This window comes from Somniosus microcephalus, chromosome 3, assembly GCF_052327205.1.
Source record: "Somniosus microcephalus isolate GS21.2 chromosome 3, FLI_Smic_1.0, whole genome shotgun sequence".
Taxonomy (NCBI): domain Eukaryota; kingdom Metazoa; phylum Chordata; class Chondrichthyes; order Squaliformes; family Somniosidae; genus Somniosus; species Somniosus microcephalus.
Window position 1 is genome coordinate 296,587,780 of NC_140989.1, and position 19,149 is coordinate 296,606,928.

Consider the following 19,149-nt stretch of genomic DNA (forward strand, 5'->3'; position numbering starts at 1 on the left):
CCCTGATTGGCTGAACAGTGCTTACCTGATCCCAGCCGGCACATCGCACTAACTACGCCGCTGGGTCAGGTTAGCACAGCGCGCCGACATCAGAACCGGGCCACTGACAGGAAATCCACTGCGGGCCAGGTTTCAGATGTCGGCGCGCCGGGTAAGTGCACATCGGGGGCTTGCACGCGCGGCAAGCCCCCGACACCAAGTTCTGGGCCATACTGTTTTATATAAAAACGGTTGGTCCGTCTGTCTTTCTGTCTGTCTCTTTGTCTTTCTGTCTGTCTGTCCGGCTATACAATCAAAAGTTATCGAGCGTACCTACACATGTGTTATATCAAAAGAAAGCTTATCATTAGGGAAGTCTAATAGGTGTATTTACTTTTTGGTCAGACAAAAATTGTTCAGACAGTATACAAAAAAGTTTCAAAAAACGGCAACATTCCGCTCGTTAGCGTTGAGTGACATGATGGTTGACCAATTGTTCAGGGGATTAACCTGATGGTTGACCAATCGGTGCGTCACGGGGGGCGTTTCATTGCGTGTGTGGGCGGGCCTAATCCTTCTGAGCTGAGGTGAGTGGCCGCCATCTTGATTCCTAACGATTTATTTTTCCCACTTTCTGTGTGTTTATTTTTCCCACTTTCTGTGTGTGTGGAGGGGAAATTGTTTTTAAAAAAAGTAAATTAATTTGTAAATATTTTTTCTAAGCTGATTAATTTTCCTACCTTTCACGCTCTTTTTTTCCTATTGACTCGCTATCTCCGCCGGGCGCCGCAACCTTGGAGGCTTACCCCACCTGCAGGCCTCGAAGCCTCGGCCTCTCCTAGCCAGCCACGCCCGAGCTAGGCACCGCCCGTCCCACCCCGCGATCACCGCCATCTTGGTAAAGGCTGGCGGCGTGGGACTGAGCCGAGTGTAGCCATCACCGCCATCTTAGTAAAGGCTGGCGGGGCGGGAGTCAGCGCGCGCGTCAACGTCGGCCCGGAGCGCGACCTGAGCTAAGGTGAGTCCGGCTGGGCCTCATGCGCTAGGCCGTGCACCAGCCGGCCCTGAGGCGCTGATCCGCAGAGGGGGAGGGAGGGAGAGGAGAGGGGGGAGGGAGGGAGAGGGGGGCGGAGGAAGGGAGAGGAGAGAGGGAGGGAGAGGAGAGGGGGAGGGAGGGAGAGAGCTAAGGTGAGTCCGGCCGGGCCTCACGCGCTAGGCTGCGCACTGGCCGGCCCTGAGGCGCTGATCCGCGGAGGTGGAGGGAGGGAGAGGAGGGGGGGAGGGAGGGAGAGGAGAGGGGGAGGGAGGGAGAGGAGAGGGGGGAGGGAGGGAGAGGAGGGGGGGAGGGAGGGAGAGGAGAGGGGGGAGGGATGGAGAGGAGAGGGCGGGAGGGAGGGAGAGGAGAGGGGGAGGGAGGGAGAGGAGGGGGAGGGAGAGGATGGGGGCGAGAGGGGAGGGAGGGAGGGAGAGGAGAGAGGGAGGGAGAGGAGGGAGCGAGGGAGAGGAGAGGAGGGAGGGAGAGGAGAGGGGGAGGGAGAGAAGAGGGGGAGGGAGGGAGAGGAGAGGGGGAAGGAGGGAGAGGAGAGGGGGAGGGAGGGAGAGGAGAGGGAGAGTGGGTGTAGGGTGAGGAGAGGGGGAGGGAGGGAGAGGAGAGGGGGAGGTAGGGAGAGGAGAGGGGGAGGGAGAGTGAGGGGAGGGAAACAGTGAGGGGCTGGGACAGGGAGGGAGAGCTCGCCTTCTTCCTTCCTTCCTTCGCAGGGGTCGATCGGGCCAGGCCTGAGGCGCTCCTTCCCCCCTCTCTCTCCAGGCTAATCCCGAACTAAATCCACCAGTCTCTCTTCCCCCCACCCCACCCCTCTCTCTCTTCTCCCCCCAGTCTCTCTCTCTCTTCCAACAACAACATGCCCTCAAAAAACCCTCGGCACCGCCGGGCACTCCAGCTAGTATGACTATAAACTGAGGATTTAAGTAGCCTGTGTGCTCTGGTGCAGTTATCCACTCTCTAACCCCGCTTCACCTGCAGACTGCACTTGGTTTTGACTCCCGATGTTACAAATCTCAGTGACACAAAAATGATAAGCGGTTGGCAAGTAAATTGTTGATCGTTTCTGCAGGAAATCACGAGGAGGGAATCTAGCTTTAAGAGTGCGAGCACGTACGGCAGGGGGTGTCAGATTTGTTTTACGCTGGGGCGCGGCTATAGACAAAGTCAAATGCAATGTCAATCGTTATAGTTGGGACATCAGAGATCTGTTCGGCTTTTATCTTTTGTCCCTGATCCGATCCGATCCTCAGCCTCTACAAATGGCACTTGCCGAAGCGTTGAAGACGCTGTGTTTTCCCGTCGAACTCTGTCGGCTGTTCCACTTGATCGCTGTTTTTTGTTTAGTGACTCTCCTGGTCAAAACGGCGAAGCTTGTCCGTAGAAGACGGGAGATGATAAAAGCGATGCAACTTTTCCCGGGACCCCCAGCCCACTGGTTATTTGGACACGTACTGGAGGTCTGTATTGATCACCATTCGAGATATTTGAGTCTCTATTGTGGCAGAATTGGACAGGATAAATAATGATTATTGTGAGATGTATTCGAAAAAAAACCCACAAAGTGGTTGTGTATCATGGTGTATTACCAGCAATGTACCGACTACAGGCTAGAACAGGAACCATTGGCCCAATTAAAAGGATTGCAGGAGGGAGCGAGAGTGTATTTTTTTAATAGCAGAAACGCCAGAGTGACTGCATTTTGGCATTACTCAGAATAATGGGTACAGGTCAACGCTCTGAGGGGTATAACTAATGTCATCCTTTTCCTGCTTTATAAACATTTAACCTGAGTTCACTCCTGTGTATTTAGTTGTGGTTGTCTTTGTTGCTAGGAGTGTATACAATGTCATCACAACACTACATGATTTCCTGGCAAGCTATCACAGCCAAATCCGTACTGGAGGCCAGCCGAAAGGAGTGATGACAAGTTAGTTTAAGAACATAGGCTGCTAGATTGTTTACTTATGACAGAAGTCATGAAGAACATTTTTTCCTCTCTTCCCTTGAGGGAGTTGACTCTTGCTGGGATAGGATTCCACCAGTACTTTGATATCTCAGCCAAGTGGCTGTTCTTATGTGAGTTTAGGTGGTGAGGAAATCTGACAGCCTTATCTGATCTTGTCCTCATCCAATGCATGCATATCTCTGCAGGGGGTATCTAGAAATCAGGAGCGGGACACTGGCTGATTGTTTCCCCATCCCTTCCCTGAAGTTAATTGTCGTGCTCTTCAGCGTAGTCCATATATTGAATCTGATTTATTCCTGACACCCCATGGCTCAGTCTGTCAGAGATGGCATTCTAGGAGTAGTCATTTACTTCTCACCCCAATTTTCTCCTCTCCACTGCTGAAGACAGTCAGTGATTCTGGGGTAGAGTTCCATCGGTGCCAGCCCTCCTCCAGTGCACCATCCATGAGGCCATTCTCAAAGTGTGAGCCTGAACTATGAGTATTTAATCACTGCTGCCATCACAACCAGGCCCATTTACATCTTTGCCTGTTGTCCCCATGCACACTTTTCAGTATAGGTCACTGACACAGAAAGAATAATGTAGAGTCATGATAATTTTTTAATAATAATTCCAGTTATTTATGTAACAAAGTAAGCCAAAATTAATTTAACATCGTTTTATAATGTGATCTTCTTCTTTCTAGGCAATCCCTCGGAACCGAGGATGACTTGCTTCCACATTAAAAATGAGTTCTCAGGTGACTGATGAGTCCGATACGGGACCTACAGTTTCTGTCACAGGTGGGGCAGACGGTGGTTGAAGGGGCGGGTGCGTGGGGTGCTTGGGTTGACGTGCGCTCCTCCCGCTGTTTGCGCTTGGTTTGTGCTTGCTCCTGGTGAAGAGACTCGAGGTGTTCGGCGCCTTCCCGGATGCTTCTCCTCCACTTTGTGCGGTCTTGGGCCAGGGATTCCCAGGTGTCAGTGGGGATGTTGCACTTTTTCAAGGAGGCTTTGAGGGTGTCCTTGAAGCGTTTCCTCTGCCCACCTGGGGCTCTCTTGCCGTGTCGGAGCTCCGAGTAGAGCGCTTGTTTTGGGAGTCTCGTATCGGGCATGCGGACGATGTGGCCCGTCCATCGGAGCTGATCGAGCATGGTCAAAGCTTCGATGCTGGGAATGTTGGCCTGAGCGAGAACTCTGACATCGGTGCGCCTTTCCTGCCAATGGATTTGCAGGATCTTGCGGAGGCAGCGTTGGTGGTACCTCTCCAGTGCTTTGAGGTGCCTGCTATATATGGTCCATGTCTCGGAGGCATACAGCAGGGCGAGTATCACTGTTGCTCTGTAGACTATGAGCTTAGTGTCGGGCTTTGAGGTCCTGGTCTTCAAACACTCTCTTCCTCAGATCTAATCTTCAAATAACAAACCACCAGATTGTAAAATTCATCAGCAATTTCAAAAAAGTTGCAAAACCATTCATCACAAATTAATTTTATTCTGAAGGATGGATTCCTACTTCAGCTCTGACATGATTTTTTTTCTGAATTAACTTCTTGTTTGTATTCTTTACGTAGTCATTGCAGAAATACTTTGAAGCTTCCTTTCCCTGTAAGTAAATTGCTTTAATTTACTTAACAATGGCAAATAAATTAAGGCACTTACCCAAAATATCTGAATCAGAAAACAGACATTGTTCTAATATTTTCTTTATTTAAATATTAAATGTAATTGATGCTTCAATTATTACTCTCCTGTTGGAGAGCTCTCAATCAGTCTTTTAACTGTCCAGTGTGAGCCATTATGCATTGCTCTTTTTGAGGTTTCCATTGTCCACGTTCATTACAAAGTTAACATGTCTGTGAATTAAAGCTTCCAAGACTGTTTTAGTGTATTTTCATATATTGAACATGGTTATGTACACTAGCTGTAAATAGATTACACAGTCCAAAATTCAAAGTAGAAATGTTAAAAGATTCTCCATTCTGTTTACAAATACCAGCTGATGCAGACCCTTACTGATTCTTTGAAGAAAAACTGGCTAGCATAGTCAGAGCTTATTTTTAGTTTTTTTAAATTTCTGCTATTTACTTTAATCTTAACAGGAACTCTCTCCAGATTTTTAAAAAATGCTTTCAGAATGCTAATTGTTTTAAACTTACTTTCACTGGCGAAGTGAACGCTGAAACTGGCCTTTAAAATAATGAAAGCTGTGGATGAGGTTGAAGTAAGCAAGCTGTTTAACTTGGACAATAAGCACAGCACTAAAGGGCACAAGTACATAGGATTACATAGGATATACAGCACAGAAACAGGCCACTCAGCCCAACCAATCCTTGCCGGTGTTTATGCTCCACGCGAGCCTCCTTCTGTCTTTCCTCATCTAAATCTATCAGCATAACTCTCTATTCCCTTCTCCCTCATATGCTTGTCTAGCTTCCCCTTAAATACATCTATACTATTCGCTTCAACCACTCCCTGTAGTAGCGAGTTCCACATTCTCACCACGCTTTGGGTAAAGAAGTTTCTTCTGAATTCCCTATTGGATTTCTTCGTGACTATCTTATATTGATGGCCTCTCGTTATGCTCTTCCCCACAAGTGGAAACATTCTCTCTGTATCCACTCTAGCAAAACCTTCCATAATTTTAAAAACCTCGATTAGGTCATCTTTTTTCAAGAGAAAGAGACCCAGCCTGTTCTACACTCACATTTCTGGTATCATCCATGTAAATCTTCTCTGCACGCTCTCCAGTGCCTCTATATCCTTTTTATAATATGGTGACCAGAACTGTACGCAATACTCTAAGTGTGGTCTAATCAAGGTTTGATACAGGTTTAGCATAGCTTCCCTAATTTTCAATTCTATCCCTCTAGAAATAAACCCTAGTGCTTGGTTTGCTGTTTTTATGGTCTTGCTAACCTGTGTTGCAACTTTTAATGATCTGTGTATTTGTACTCCGAGATCCCTTTCCTTTGTTCCTGTACCCCACCTAGACTCGCACCCTCCAAGTATTAAGTGACCTCCATATTCTTCCTACCAAAATGTAATACCTCACATTTTTCTGTGTCGAACTTCATTTGCCAATTAAATGCCCATTCTGCAAGTTTATTAATGTCCTTCTGTAATTTGCTGCAGTCCTCCTCAGTATAGACTATCCCCCCCAATTTGGTGTCATCCACAAATTTAGAAATTGTGTTTTTGATTCCAAAATCTAAATTGTGAACAACAGTGGTCCCAGCACTGATCCTTGTGGAACACCACTACCCACCTTCTGCCACTCTGAATAGCTACCTTTTATCCCTACTCTCTGCTTTCTGTCTTGAAGCCAGCTAGCTATCCATTCTGCTACTTGTCCCCTGACTCCGCAATCACTGACCTTGTTCATCAGTCTATTATGGGGTACCTTATTGAAGGCCTTTTGAAAATCTAGATAAATTACATCTACTGCATTACCATTACCTACTCTCTCTGTTACCTCTTCAAAAAATTCAGTGAGGTTGGTCAAGTAAGACTTTCCCTTTTGAAATCCATGCTGACTATTCATTACTATGTTTTTGGTTTCTAGATGTTCTTCTATTTTCTCCTTTAGTAGGGATTCCATTATTTTTCCTACCACTGATGTTAAGCTGACTGGTCTATAATTCCCTGAACACGTTCTATCTCCCTTATATATCGGTATCACGTTAGCTATCCGCCAGTCCTCTGGCACTACACCTTTTCCGAATGAATTATTAAATATGTGTAGTAATGCCTCTGCTACCTCTTCCCTAGATTCTTTTAAAATGTGTGGGTGCAATCCATCCGGACCAGGGGTTTTATCCTCTTTGAGTTTGATTAGTTTATTTAATAGCTGGAGTGCCTGGCGGTGCCGAGGGTTTTTTGCGGGCATGTTGTTGTTGGAAGAGAGAGAGAGAGAGAGAGACTGGGGGGAGGAGAGAGAGACTGGGGGGAGGAGAGAGAGACTGGGGGGAGGAGAGACAGATTGGGGGGAGGAGAGACGGGGGGGGGAGAGAGAGAGACTGCTGGATTTAGCTCGGGATTAGCCTAGAGAGAGAGGGGGGGAAGGAGCGCCTCAGGCCTGGCCTGATCGACCCCTGCGAAGGAAGGAAGGAAGGAAGAAGGTGAGCTCTCCCTCCCTGTCCCACCCCCTCACTCTTTCCCTCCCTCCCCTCTCCCTCCCTGCCCCTCTCCTCACTCTCCCTCCCTCCCTCCTCTCCCTCCCTCACCCCCTCCTCTCCCTCCCTCCCCCCCTCTCCTCTCCCTCCCTCCCCCCCCCTCCCTCTGCTCTCCCTCCCTCCCCCTCTCCTCTCCCTCCCCCTCTCCTCTCCCTCCCCCTCCCCTCTCCCCTTCTCCTCTCCCTCCCCCTCTCCTCTCCCTCCCTCCCCCTCTCCTCTCCCTCCCTCCTCTCTCCTCTCCCCCCTCCTCTCTCTCCCTCCCCCCTCTCCTCTCCCTGCCTCCCTCTCCTCTCCCTCCCTCCCCCCCTCTCCTCTCCCTCCCTCCCCCTCCCTCCCCCTCCTCTCCCTCCCTCCACCTCCGCGGATCAGCGCCTCAGGGCCGGCCGGTGCGTGGCCTAGCGCGTGAGGCCCGGCCAGACTCACCTTAGCTCTCTCCCTCCCTCCCCCTCGCCTCTCCCTCCCTCCCTCCCCCCCTCTCCTCTCCCTCCCTCCCCCCCCCCTCCTCTCCCTCCCTCCCCCTCCGCGGATCAGCGGCTCAGGGCTGGCCGGTGCGCGGCCTAGCACGTGAGGCCCGACCGGACTCACCTTAGCTCAGGTCACGCTCCGGGCCGACGTTGACACGCGCGCTGACTCCCGCCCCACCAGCCTTTACTAAGATGGCGGAGATGGCTACGCTCGGCTCAGTCCCGCGCCGCCAGCCTTTACCAAGATGGCGGCGATTGTGGGGCGGGACGGGCGGTGCCTAGCTCAGGCGTGGCTGGCTAGGAGAGGCCGAGGCTTCGAGGCCTGCAGGTGGGGTAAGCCTCCAAGGTTGCGGCGCCCAGTGGAGGTAGTGAGTCAAGAGGAAAAAAAGAGGGTGAAAGGAAGGAAAATTAATCAGCTTAGAAAAAATATTTACAAATTAATTTACTTTTTTTTTAAAAACAATTTCCCCTCCACACACACAGAAAGTGGGAAAAATAAACACACAGAAAGTGGGAAAAATAAATCGTTAGGAATCAAGATGGCGGCCACTCACCTCAGCTCAGAAGGATTAGGCCCGCCCACACACACAATGAAACGCCCCCTGTGATGCACCGATTGTTCAACCATCAGGTTAATCCCCTGTATGATTGGTCAACAATCACATCACTCAACGCTAATGAGCGGAATGTTGCCGTTTTTTGAACCTTTTTTGTATACTGTCGGAACAATTTTTGTCTGACCAAAAAGTAAATATGCCTATTAGAGTCCCCTAATGATAAGCTTTCTTTTGATATAACATATGTGTAGGTACGCTCTATAACTTTTGATTGTATAGCCGGACAGACATACGAACAGACAGACAGACAGAAAGACAGACGGACCAACCGTTTTATATATATAGATATCCACTCTCTTTATTTTAAATGCACCTGTCTTATTACTAATCTCATCATCCACCTGTTCTATCTCCCTGGTAAATACTGAAGCAAAATAATTATTTAATATTTCTGCCATCTCTCTATCATTACCTGTGGTATTATCCTGTCTACCCCTTAATGGCCCTATTCCCAACCCAACCTTCCTTTTTTTATTGATGTGCCTATAAAATATGTTACTATTTTGTTTTATGTTCCTTGATAATTTAATTTCATCATTCCTCTTTGCCTTCCTAATAGTTTTTTTTTACTTCTCTCCTAATCGTTTCGTTATCTCCCTTATCATGCACTCCCCTGCTGTCTATGTACTTAATGTATGCCTCTTTCCTTACCCTCAATTGTTCCCTTATGGTTTTATTCATCCATGGAGTCTCATTATTATTTACTTTGTTCTTTCCTTTTAGCGGACTATATGGTTCCTGCACTCTGTTGAACACTGTTTTAAATGCTTCCCATTACTGTTCTACATCGTTGTTTGTTAATATTGTTGCCCATTTTATTTTCCCAAGTTCTATTCTCAGCCCCTCAAAATCAGCTTTTCTCCAATCTATTAACCTGGTTTTCATCATACTTATGTCCTTCTCAATTATAATCTTAAAGTGTATTGTATTATGGCCACCATTGCCTAGATATTCCCCTACTTTTACTTCTCTTATCTGCTCTGGTTCATTCATCCAATAGCGAATCCTCCCTTGTTGGGCTTTTTACATATTGGGTTAGAAAGGAGTCCTGTACACATTGTAGGAACTCCATTCCCTTATCCCCTTTAACTACCTCTTCTGTCCAATTAATATCGGGGTAGTTGAGATCCCCCATGATTTTTATTCTATGTTTTTTACTCATTTCCCTAATTTGTCTGCATATTTCTTCCTCTACCACCCTTCCACTATTAGTGTGATTGATCCTTTATTATCTTTTATCTCTATCCATATGGATTCTATTTTTGTCTTGCTGATAGCTGTGTCACTTTTTTCTACTGTCATTATGTTATCCCTAATAAGTACAGCTACTCCACCTCCCCTTTTTCCCTCTCTATCTTTTCTAAATATGTTATACCCTGAAATGTTTAATTCCCATTCCTGATTTTTCTGTAGCCATGTCTCGGTAATCCCTAATAACAACAGAAAATGCTGGAAAAACTCAGCAGGTCAGGCAACATCCGTGGAGAGAGAAATAGAGTCAACGTTTCAGGTCAAAACCCTTTGTCAAGACTGAAAAAGCACAGGAAATGAAACAAATTAAAAGGCCAGTTTGGAGACTGGGAGAGAACAAAAGAGAAGTGAAGAGACATTAAGAGGTATTCAAAACAAGAGGAGATGGTGATACCTCTTAATGTCTCTTCACTTCTCTTTTGTTCTCTCCCAGTCTCCAAACTGGCCTTTTAATTTGTTTCATTTCCTGTGCTTTTTCAATCTTGACAAAGGGTTTTGACCTGAAACGTTGACTCTATTTCTCTCTCCACGGATGTTGTCTGGCCTGCTGAGTTTTTCCAGCATTTTCTGTTGTTATTTCGGATTTCCAGCATCTGCAGTATTTTGCTATCGTCTCGGTAATCCCTACTATGTCTGGTTCTTCGCAATGCATGATTGCCTCCAGCTCCCCTGTTTTATTACAGACACAGTGTGCATTGCTGTACAGACAGTTTAACTAATTTTTAATAGGATTTCCTCTCACTTTTTGTTTAACCATCTTTTTAGACTCCTGTTCTATAACTCTATTTATCCCCTTGCCGTCAATGTCCTCCCTTACTTTATTCTTTCCTATGCTCTTCTTTCCTGTTTTTTTTATAATTAGGCTGGTTACATTTCCTGTAGATCCCTCCCCCCATCTTACTAGTTTAAAGCCTTTGCCACATCCCTATTTACCCTTTCCGCTAGGACACGGGTCCCATCCCAGTTCAGGTGGAGCCCATCCCATCGCGACAGCTCCTTCCTGTCCCAGAACTGGTGCCAGTGTCCCATGAAAAGGAACCCCCCTTTCCCACATCAGCCCTTTAGCCACGTGTTAATTCTCCTGATCTGTCTGCTTCTATGCCAATTTGCACGTGGCTCAGGCAATAATCCAGAGATTATTACCCTTGAGGTCCTGCTTTTTAATTTCGCTCCTAACTCTTGATACTATTTCAGCAGGACCTCCTCCCTGTCCCTACCTATGTCGTTTGTTCCAACATGGACCACGACAACTGAATTTATCCCTGCCTCTCTAAGTTCCTCTCCAGCCTCTGTGACATATCCCTTACCCTGGCAACACACCCTTCGGGATTCTTGTTCTTGGCTGCAGAGGATGCTATCTATCCCCCTAATTATAGAGTCCCCTATCACCACCACATTTCTATTCTGCTCTTCCCCCCCTTGGACAGCCTTCTGAGCCACAGTGCCTTGGTCTGCATTGTGGCTGTCCTCCCCACAGTCTTTCTCCTTGTCCTCACAGGTAGTGAGTACTTCGTACCTGTTGGACAGGACCAGTGTCTGCGGGACCTCCTTCTCAACCTCTCCTAAATCCCCGCTACCCAGTTCCCTGGCAGTCACACCATCCCCTTCCTGAACCTATGTTTTCCTCTGGGATATGACTGCATTCCGGATAAAACTGTCCAGAAATTCCTCCCCCTCCCTTATGTGTCGGAGTGTCTCCAGCTCACATTCCAGCTCAATGACTCTGAGCTGGAGAGATTTGAGACGGAGACATCTTCTGCAGATGTGTTCGCTCAGGACAATCTCGTTGTCCACAAACTCCCACACACTGCAGTCCAGACACACAACCTGCCCTGCCATATCTTAGTCTAGCATTATTTTATTTATTCAATTTGTTATAGTCTTTATTCAATGATTATTTATAATTATATTAATTAGTATAACTAGTTAAGCTATAAATTTAATACAGTACTTTGTAGTTTCCCGCACCTAATTTAAACTACTGTCCTAGTTTAGAGAGAAAAGAGAGAAAAAAAACCGTAATACTCACCAACCAATCACCTACCTGCTGTCCTGTGATGTCACTCCTTGCTTTTTTAGAAATCGTCGAAGCTTCTGCCGCCACTAATACCGCTTCCAATTAGGTCCGTGCTTTCTGGTCCCCTGCTGGTTTAAGTACCACCACCGCTGATACCGCCTCCAATTAGGTCCGTGCTGCCTGGTCTCCTGCTGGTTTAAGTACCGCCGCCACTAATACCGCCTCCAATTAGGTCCACACTGCCTGGTCTCCCTCTGGTTTAAGTACTGCCGCCGCTGATACCGCCTCCAATTAGGTCCGTGCTGCCTGGTCTCCCGCTATTTTAAGTACCGCCACTAATATCGCCTCCAATTAGGTCTGCACTGCCTGATCTCCCGCTGTTTTAAGTACCGCCACTAATACCGCCTCCAATTAGGTCTGCACTGCCTGATCTCCCGCTGTTTTAAGTACTGCCACTAATACCGCCTCCAATTAGGTCTGCACTGCCTGATCTCCCGCTGGTTTAAGTACTGCCACTAATACCGCCTCCAATTAGGTCTGCACTGCCTGATCTCCCGCTGGTTTAAGTACCACCGCCGCTGATACTGCCTCCAATTAGGTCCACGCTGCGTGATCTCCCGCTGTTTTAAGTACTGCCGCCGCTGATACAAGATTCACAAGCCTCAAGAAAGGTTAGAGATTTGGAAAGTGTTGTTTTCCCATAGGATACTGGATAGTTTGGATAAACTCTCAGAGAAGGCAGTCTATTTAGCAGATAAAGTACTTCACTTCCCAAAATATTCTCCTTTAATTAAATCTACCAAGACTCAAAATGTTTCCCTCTTTTTCTGCTGTTTAAGCGGGCGAGGGTGGGGCGCTGGGGGTGGGGATGGTGGTTGGGTGAGTGTGGACACTCACACATGAGAGAGGAAAGGGGTGGGGGACACACATGACAAAGGAGGGACAACCAGGTAAGAAAAATAATCCAACTAGCCAAAAAGCTAAAATGGTAGAATCATAGAATGGTTACAGCACAGAAGGAGGCCATTCAGCCCGTGCCAGCTCTCTGCAAGAGCACTTCAGGTAGTCCCACTCCTGCGCCCTTTCCCCGTAGCCCTGCAATTTTTTTTTTCTTCAGGTACTTAATCCAATTCCCTTTTGAAAGCCATGATTGAATCAGCCTCCACCGCCCTTTCAGGCATTGCATTCCAGATCCTAACCACTCACTGCGTAAAAAAGTTTTTCCTCATGTCACCTTTGGTTCTTCTGCCAGTCACCTTAAATCTGTATCCTCTGGTTCTCGACCCTTTGCTGCTTCATTTTTATGCATGCACATGAAATGTCGTTATTTTATTTGTAATATTTTTATGCTCCCCATTCGATAACTTTTATACTTCAGCCTGCTTCTGATGTTGAACTTTCTCTTCTCTTTCTGTGCCTTTTGTATAGTTATAAGAATGCGATTAAAAACAACCTAAAATTTACAAGGGGTCATTTTTGCCACTGTGATTTAAGGCAGTAGCTTATCTTTTTCAGCACCCATTCTGATGAAAGAACTATTATTAACTTCTTGAAATGGTCAAGAAAATATCCTTATGCTAACTTTGTCTGCTTTCAACCTTTTGTTTCTTATCTGGTGATTAGTCATCCTGAGAATGTCAAGAAGGGGTTCCAGAGGTAAAATCTTTCAAATTTATTAATGTTTTGTTTCATTTTATTAATCTCGTTACAGTTTCCTCAGGATGGGACAGATTTAGACAAGACCGTGACGTGGACAAACCAATATCCATATGCCCACCCAATCTGGTTTGGTCCGTTTACAGTTTTCTTAAATATCAACCACCCTGATTATGTTAAAACTTTACTTGTAACTACAGGTAAGAATTTAAAAAAAAGTTTTTATTGGAATGCAACCAATATTTATTTATTTAGTTGCAAGGACCAGCTTCCTATTCTTACTTGTTATCATCACAATATCAAAGAGGGAAACAGCAGTAAGCTATTTTGTGTTGTGCACAAGGAATTAATTTTAACTTTCGGCAATGGTGTAAAATGGGCGATATCAGATCGGCTGCCCATTATACATCCCATCCTAATTTCCTTACCAACAATTGAAAGGAAATTTGGGCGGGCTGTATAATGGGTGACAGATCCGATATAATCCTTTTATCCCATTGCTGAAAGTTAAAATTGCCCTTCCTCCCCATGCTTTAATGACACAATTATATTTTTGAACACACGAGATTCTGGTGTGTGTTTATGCAATGGTGAAGTAAGTTTGCCTAACAATATATTATGGTGACAATGCCTCTTTAAAATGTTAGTCAGTGATTTTTCGTTATTAATCATTTTTTTATGTCTAAGAAGCAGCTTAGACACTTATTAATGGCTGGCCGCACGCATACTTAAAGGGGAAATTTATTGTATTTATTGGAAATTTAAGTGAAATTTACTGTCCCATAATTTTTAATGCTGTAAAGAGAGCTGTTTGTACACTCCCGGTGTCTCTGAGACATTCCTTTCTGCATATGAACATAGGAATGTTAGGAACAGGAGTAGGCCATTCAGCCTCTTGGGCCTGCTCTGCCATTCAGTCAGATTATGACTCATCTGCACCTCAACTTCATTTTCTTGTCATTTCTCCATAGCATTTGATACCCTTACCTAACAAAAATCTATCGGTCTCAGTCTTGAAAGCTCCAATTATCCTAGCATCCGCAGCCTTTTGGGGGATAGAGTTCCAAATTTTTACTACCTTTTGTGTGAAAAAGTGGTTCCTGATTTCACTCCTGAATGACGGAGCTCTAATTTTACGATTATGTCCCTGTTCTTGATTTTCTCCACCAGAGGAAATCGTTTTTCTGTATCTACCTATAATAACATTTTAAACACCTCGATCAGATTACCCCTCAATTTCCTGTACTCAAGGAAATACAAGCCAAGATTATGCAACATGTCTTCACCCTTTAAGGCCAGTTAACTATCTGAAATTATAGCAACTGATTAGTGGCTCCTTGGAAAGAGACTTTTGTATAGAACTCCCCTCTCCATGAAATTTTGAAATTGTATTACTTTAGACACTTTTCTGTGCAGGTTCTTTAGCTCTTACATTTACAGGTTAGGTTGATTGGCCATGATAAAAATTGGCCCTTAGTGTTAGGGGGGGATTAAATACGTGCGGTTACGGGGTTACGGGGATAGGGTTTGGGTGGGATGGCTGTTGGTGTAGGGACCAGGTGCTAGGGTTTAGTTGATCAGCCATGATCTCGTTGAATGGCGGAGCAGGCTCGAAGGGCCAAATGGCCTACTCCTGCTCCTAGTTTCTATGTTTCTATCTAACCAAATGGTTCAGCTTTTATCACAAGGACGTATTACAACAACAACTTGCATTTATATAGCACCTTTAATGTAGTAAAACATCCCAAAACACTTCACAGGAGTGTTATCAAAGAGAATTTGACACCAAGCCACATAAGGAGATATTAGGATCAATGACCAAGTTAAAATGATTCTTTCACGTAAGATCCATAATGTGCTGCATTTATATTGCACAAATGCTTCAGGTAGTGGTTCTGCAATGATGATTGCCTCTCCCGCCACTACAGAAATTTCTCCACAACGTAACAGTTTCTACAGCACTGGGTACCCTGACATTTTGCTAGGGGAAGGTACTGTACAGGCCAATGAGAGCGAGGGTGCGTTTCTGACCTGTACAGAGTGGACATGAACAGTTCAGCTCTCAGTCTTGTAAGGCCAAAAGCTTTACCTCCTCTGAAAGCAAATATTTATGTTCCTGTCGGAGATGGTACCACAGTCCAAGGTTGGACTAAAATTGTCTTTTTTGATGGTACACACCAGTTTAAATAGTTGTTTTGCACCTTGTCTACTTTGGCAATCACACAGACTGCCACCTCCTAATAGGTAAAAGAGTTTTAACCATTTCACTTGAGTGTTGTGATTCCTTCAAAGAGGGAAAGTGTATGTATTTTACCTCTAGGGGGGTGGGGGGGGGGTACGCCATTTTCTTTGTATACAATGTTATAACTTAGAACCACTCGCAGTACTTTTTATTTGTGCTCAATGCAAAAGCCAGCTTCCATAGATGAGCATGCATTCCCAGGACCTGAATCATGACTTTATGTGCAAAGTATCTAGGATAGTGGGTCTCGGCACAAACCATGAATTCGTTTACTATTGGAGTATGCAGTGGAAATAGTATGCAATACCACTGATGCTGCCTGACCTTTTTATTTTTATTCGTTTATGGGATCTGGGCATCGCTGGCAAGGCCAGCATTTATTACCCATCCCTAGTTGCCCTGCTGAGCGTTTCCAGCATTTTCTGTTGTTATTTCAGATTTCCAGATTCCGCAGTATTTTGCTATTGAACTACTAATTTGTGTTTATTATGAAGTCAGATTGAATCAATGCAAGAGTAAATCAGCAGATTACATTAGTTCACTTAACTTTACACCACCTGTTCCAAAACAACAAAACACTCTGTCTTGGAAGTTCTCTTCAGTAATCTTGGACTATGTATCCACAATGAAAAGTTCAATGTGAGAGAAGAACCCTATAGAGACACTTATTTGCCTTCAATTCATATCGTGGCCGGTGAAATGGTAGTTACTGTGCTTATTTTTCTCTCTTCATTTTGATGTCTAGGTTGGCATAATGCACGTTAAGAGGATATCCTACTCAGTTAATCTAAACTGTTCACTTTGTATCACGAATGCGGTGATAGACCCAGTGATCAAGTCAGTTTTTGCCAAAGAGTCACATTTTGCCACTTGGGCTTCCTGATACAATTTTTATACCTCTAGAACAAAGCTAAAGTCCCATAATAGACGAGAGTCTCTCCATGTGCTTCCCTGCTGGGACAGCCATCACTCTAGAAAGGGCTGTTTGTTCCCAACCATCCCCTAATATAGAGAAACAAAGAGCAGAATTTAGTAACAGAAGCCCTAAAGTTGTTACAAATGCGGCATTGGTAAAAATTCTCATAAAATCATAGAGATTCTGAAACAGGATAGGTCCTCTGGACCCATAACAATGCAGCTTCTCTTATAAGGGTGTGCTTTGCTGTTTGTTACTATTTCAAAGACTTGAATGTTTCATGATGTAGGCATCAAAATTCCCTGATTAGCATTAATCTGTGATTTGTAAGTGTCAGAGGGTTTTATAATCACTAAGATATAACTGTTTCATGATATTTCCTCTCTCCTTTCAAGGATGCAGCGGGATTGTCTCCTTTAAACTGGCATTCCATTTATATTAGGAGTTTGCTTTGACTGAGGGCTGCTGTTGGTAGCAAATTTAGAATGTCATTTTAGTAGTACATCTTAGAACGAACATGATGCTAACATAAATATTGTCACATTAATAAACAAAGTTCAATTCAAGTTTCATTTATTACTTACTTGGTATTTCAGGCAAAATTATAAAATGTTCTTTATGAGCATATTTATGATATTGCAACAGAGGCAACCTTCCCACATAATGAGGTACGATTGAGCCATACACAGGGTAGTAGAATTATGATTGTACCTAAAAATTGTTCAGCAAAGATGGAAAGATACAAGCATTTTTAACAGTTAATGAAAAAGTATTTTGATAACAGTCAGATAAACCAACCAATAAAGATTTTTTTCCTCTTACTCCACCTCATCTGACTGATGTCTGAAATATTTTCCTATCTCAAACGACATCAAGATAGACCAGGTTTTATCTACAAGGTTCAATTTTTGGACCTTATGCTTCATGTATTATTATCCAATGGATTGCAGTGTATGCGTGTGTTTCGGGGGGTGGGGGAACAGAGGCCTGTCATATCAAATTTATTTGGAAAGGGAAGGCAATGAGCATTTTTAGTGCATTGGGAAGATACTGCCACAAATTACTTTGGGGGCGATTTTGCCAGCCCTCGGGAGGCGGGTATGGAGGCAGGACTGCCGGGAAAATGGCAGAATTTGGAGACAGGAAGGTATTAAAGCCTATTAACTGCCTGGTAACAGGTAGTTAACGGGCAGAAAATAGGATTATCCCCCATTTGCCCTCACAAGTGCGGGCTTCCCGAAGGCTCCACAACACGCCAGCTCAGCGAGGCGAGTACTGGGTCTGCGGGGGTCAGGGGGGTGCAAAAGTGTGGTGTGAAGGTAAGTGATGGGTGCAAGAGTGTAGAGGTAAGTGCAAAGTGTTTTTAAAAGTGTACTTACCTTTGTTTCTTCCTGCAGGCTTCAGTCGGTGTGTATGCGGAGACTCTTGGACCTCCGTGTTGCAGATGAGAGATGGACGTTGCATTCTCATATGCAACAACCATCTCATTTCTGTAAAAGAAAGAAGGTTGATGAGGTCTTGTATGCAAGACCTCATCAAACTGCAGAGAATGTCACTGTTTGACAGCTTCACAGAGCTGTCAAACAATAACAATTCATCTTGACAGATGAAACGTCATACGTTGATGTGCTCTGCAGTTGGCTTTCCCTTGATTGGCCTGCTAAGCCCGCTGGGCAGGCTTAACAAGGTTAATCAAGGGAAAATAGCGTGAGTTGGCTACAAATCGATGGAGGCGGGACATCGACTCGACAAGCAGCAGTCCCGCCTCCAACGTGCCCTCATTCACAAAATTACCCCTTTTGTGTCCCATTCGAGATCACAATCAGCAGGATTACTGCAGAAAGGGTTTGCATTCAAGTACAAAGCTGTGTTCGAGCCTTTGGGATAGAAATTCGTCTGGGTGGGGGGGGGAGGTTGTAAGGCGGGCAGCATCGCATTGGCTGCCCGTTATACATCCCGTTTGTTATTTCATTGCAATGACTTCAATAGATCTGAATATCAAGCGGGGCGTATAACAGGTGTCTAAGAACATAAGACTGAAGCGATTCCACCCGTTTAGCGCTACCATTAGCAATGAATTTCTACCCCATCATCTCTGCATAAAGAAGAGGCCATTTTGAGTTTTACTCAGAAATTTCAGATTACAATTGTTCGTTGAAGGAGTCAGTATTGAAGATGTTGTACTTTTGGCTCTATACTGCTCCGTAGCAAACGCATTGAAACAAATCAGTCAAAATGTTCTGTTGGCAATTAGAAAAAAAACTGAAAAAATTCTAAATGTGGGTTGCAGCCATTCCATTGAAACTGCATTTCAATGGCCTTGTTCATGGTTCAAGCATGATTTTTATCCCCTTCACTGCCTTCGAAAATCATTCATTCAGATGACTAGATTTGTTTGTTGTGAGTTTAAAAGTTCATCGGATTTTTTTCCCTTTTGTTTTACAGACTTCACTGTGTCTATCTTGAATCATTTGGACACATGTAAAAAATAATAGTGCTATGATTAGCATCACTCATTGTAACACCCCAAATATTTTCAATCAGAATGTTGTGTACTCTTTTGATCAGTACGTTAACAAATTTGACTGTAAATTAACAAAAACTTTAAATGAAACTTAACAAATCAAATTAAAATTTGGTTGTCCGGGTTGATAACGCACTCCAGTCCCCGCGGCGGCCACCGGTCGCGGAAGTACTCAAGCGTGCCGGCGGACACCGTGTGCTCCATCTCCAGGGCCACCCGGGCGCGAACATGGCCGCGGAAGAGAGGCAGGCAGTCTGGCTGAATGACCCCCTCGACCGCCCGCTGCCTGGACCAATTGATGGCTTTTTTAGCCAGGC

The 19,149-nt window shown here is 45.0% G+C and overlaps 1 protein-coding gene across 1 annotated transcript in view; it reads left to right on the forward strand.

Annotated features, from left to right (window-relative positions):
* Positions 1-2,144: 2,144 nt before the first annotated feature.
* The window catches only part of LOC147122072 (cytochrome P450 4B1-like), a 116,898-nt gene continuing 99,893 nt past the window's right edge, over positions 2,145-19,149 (forward strand). The window contains exons 1-2 of the mRNA XM_085982792.1: positions 2,145-2,481; positions 13,206-13,350. Coding sequence (XP_085838918.1) covers positions 2,284-2,481; positions 13,206-13,350 — 343 coding nt within the window. The 5' untranslated portion in view covers positions 2,145-2,283. The remainder of the gene's footprint in view (positions 2,482-13,205; positions 13,351-19,149) is intronic.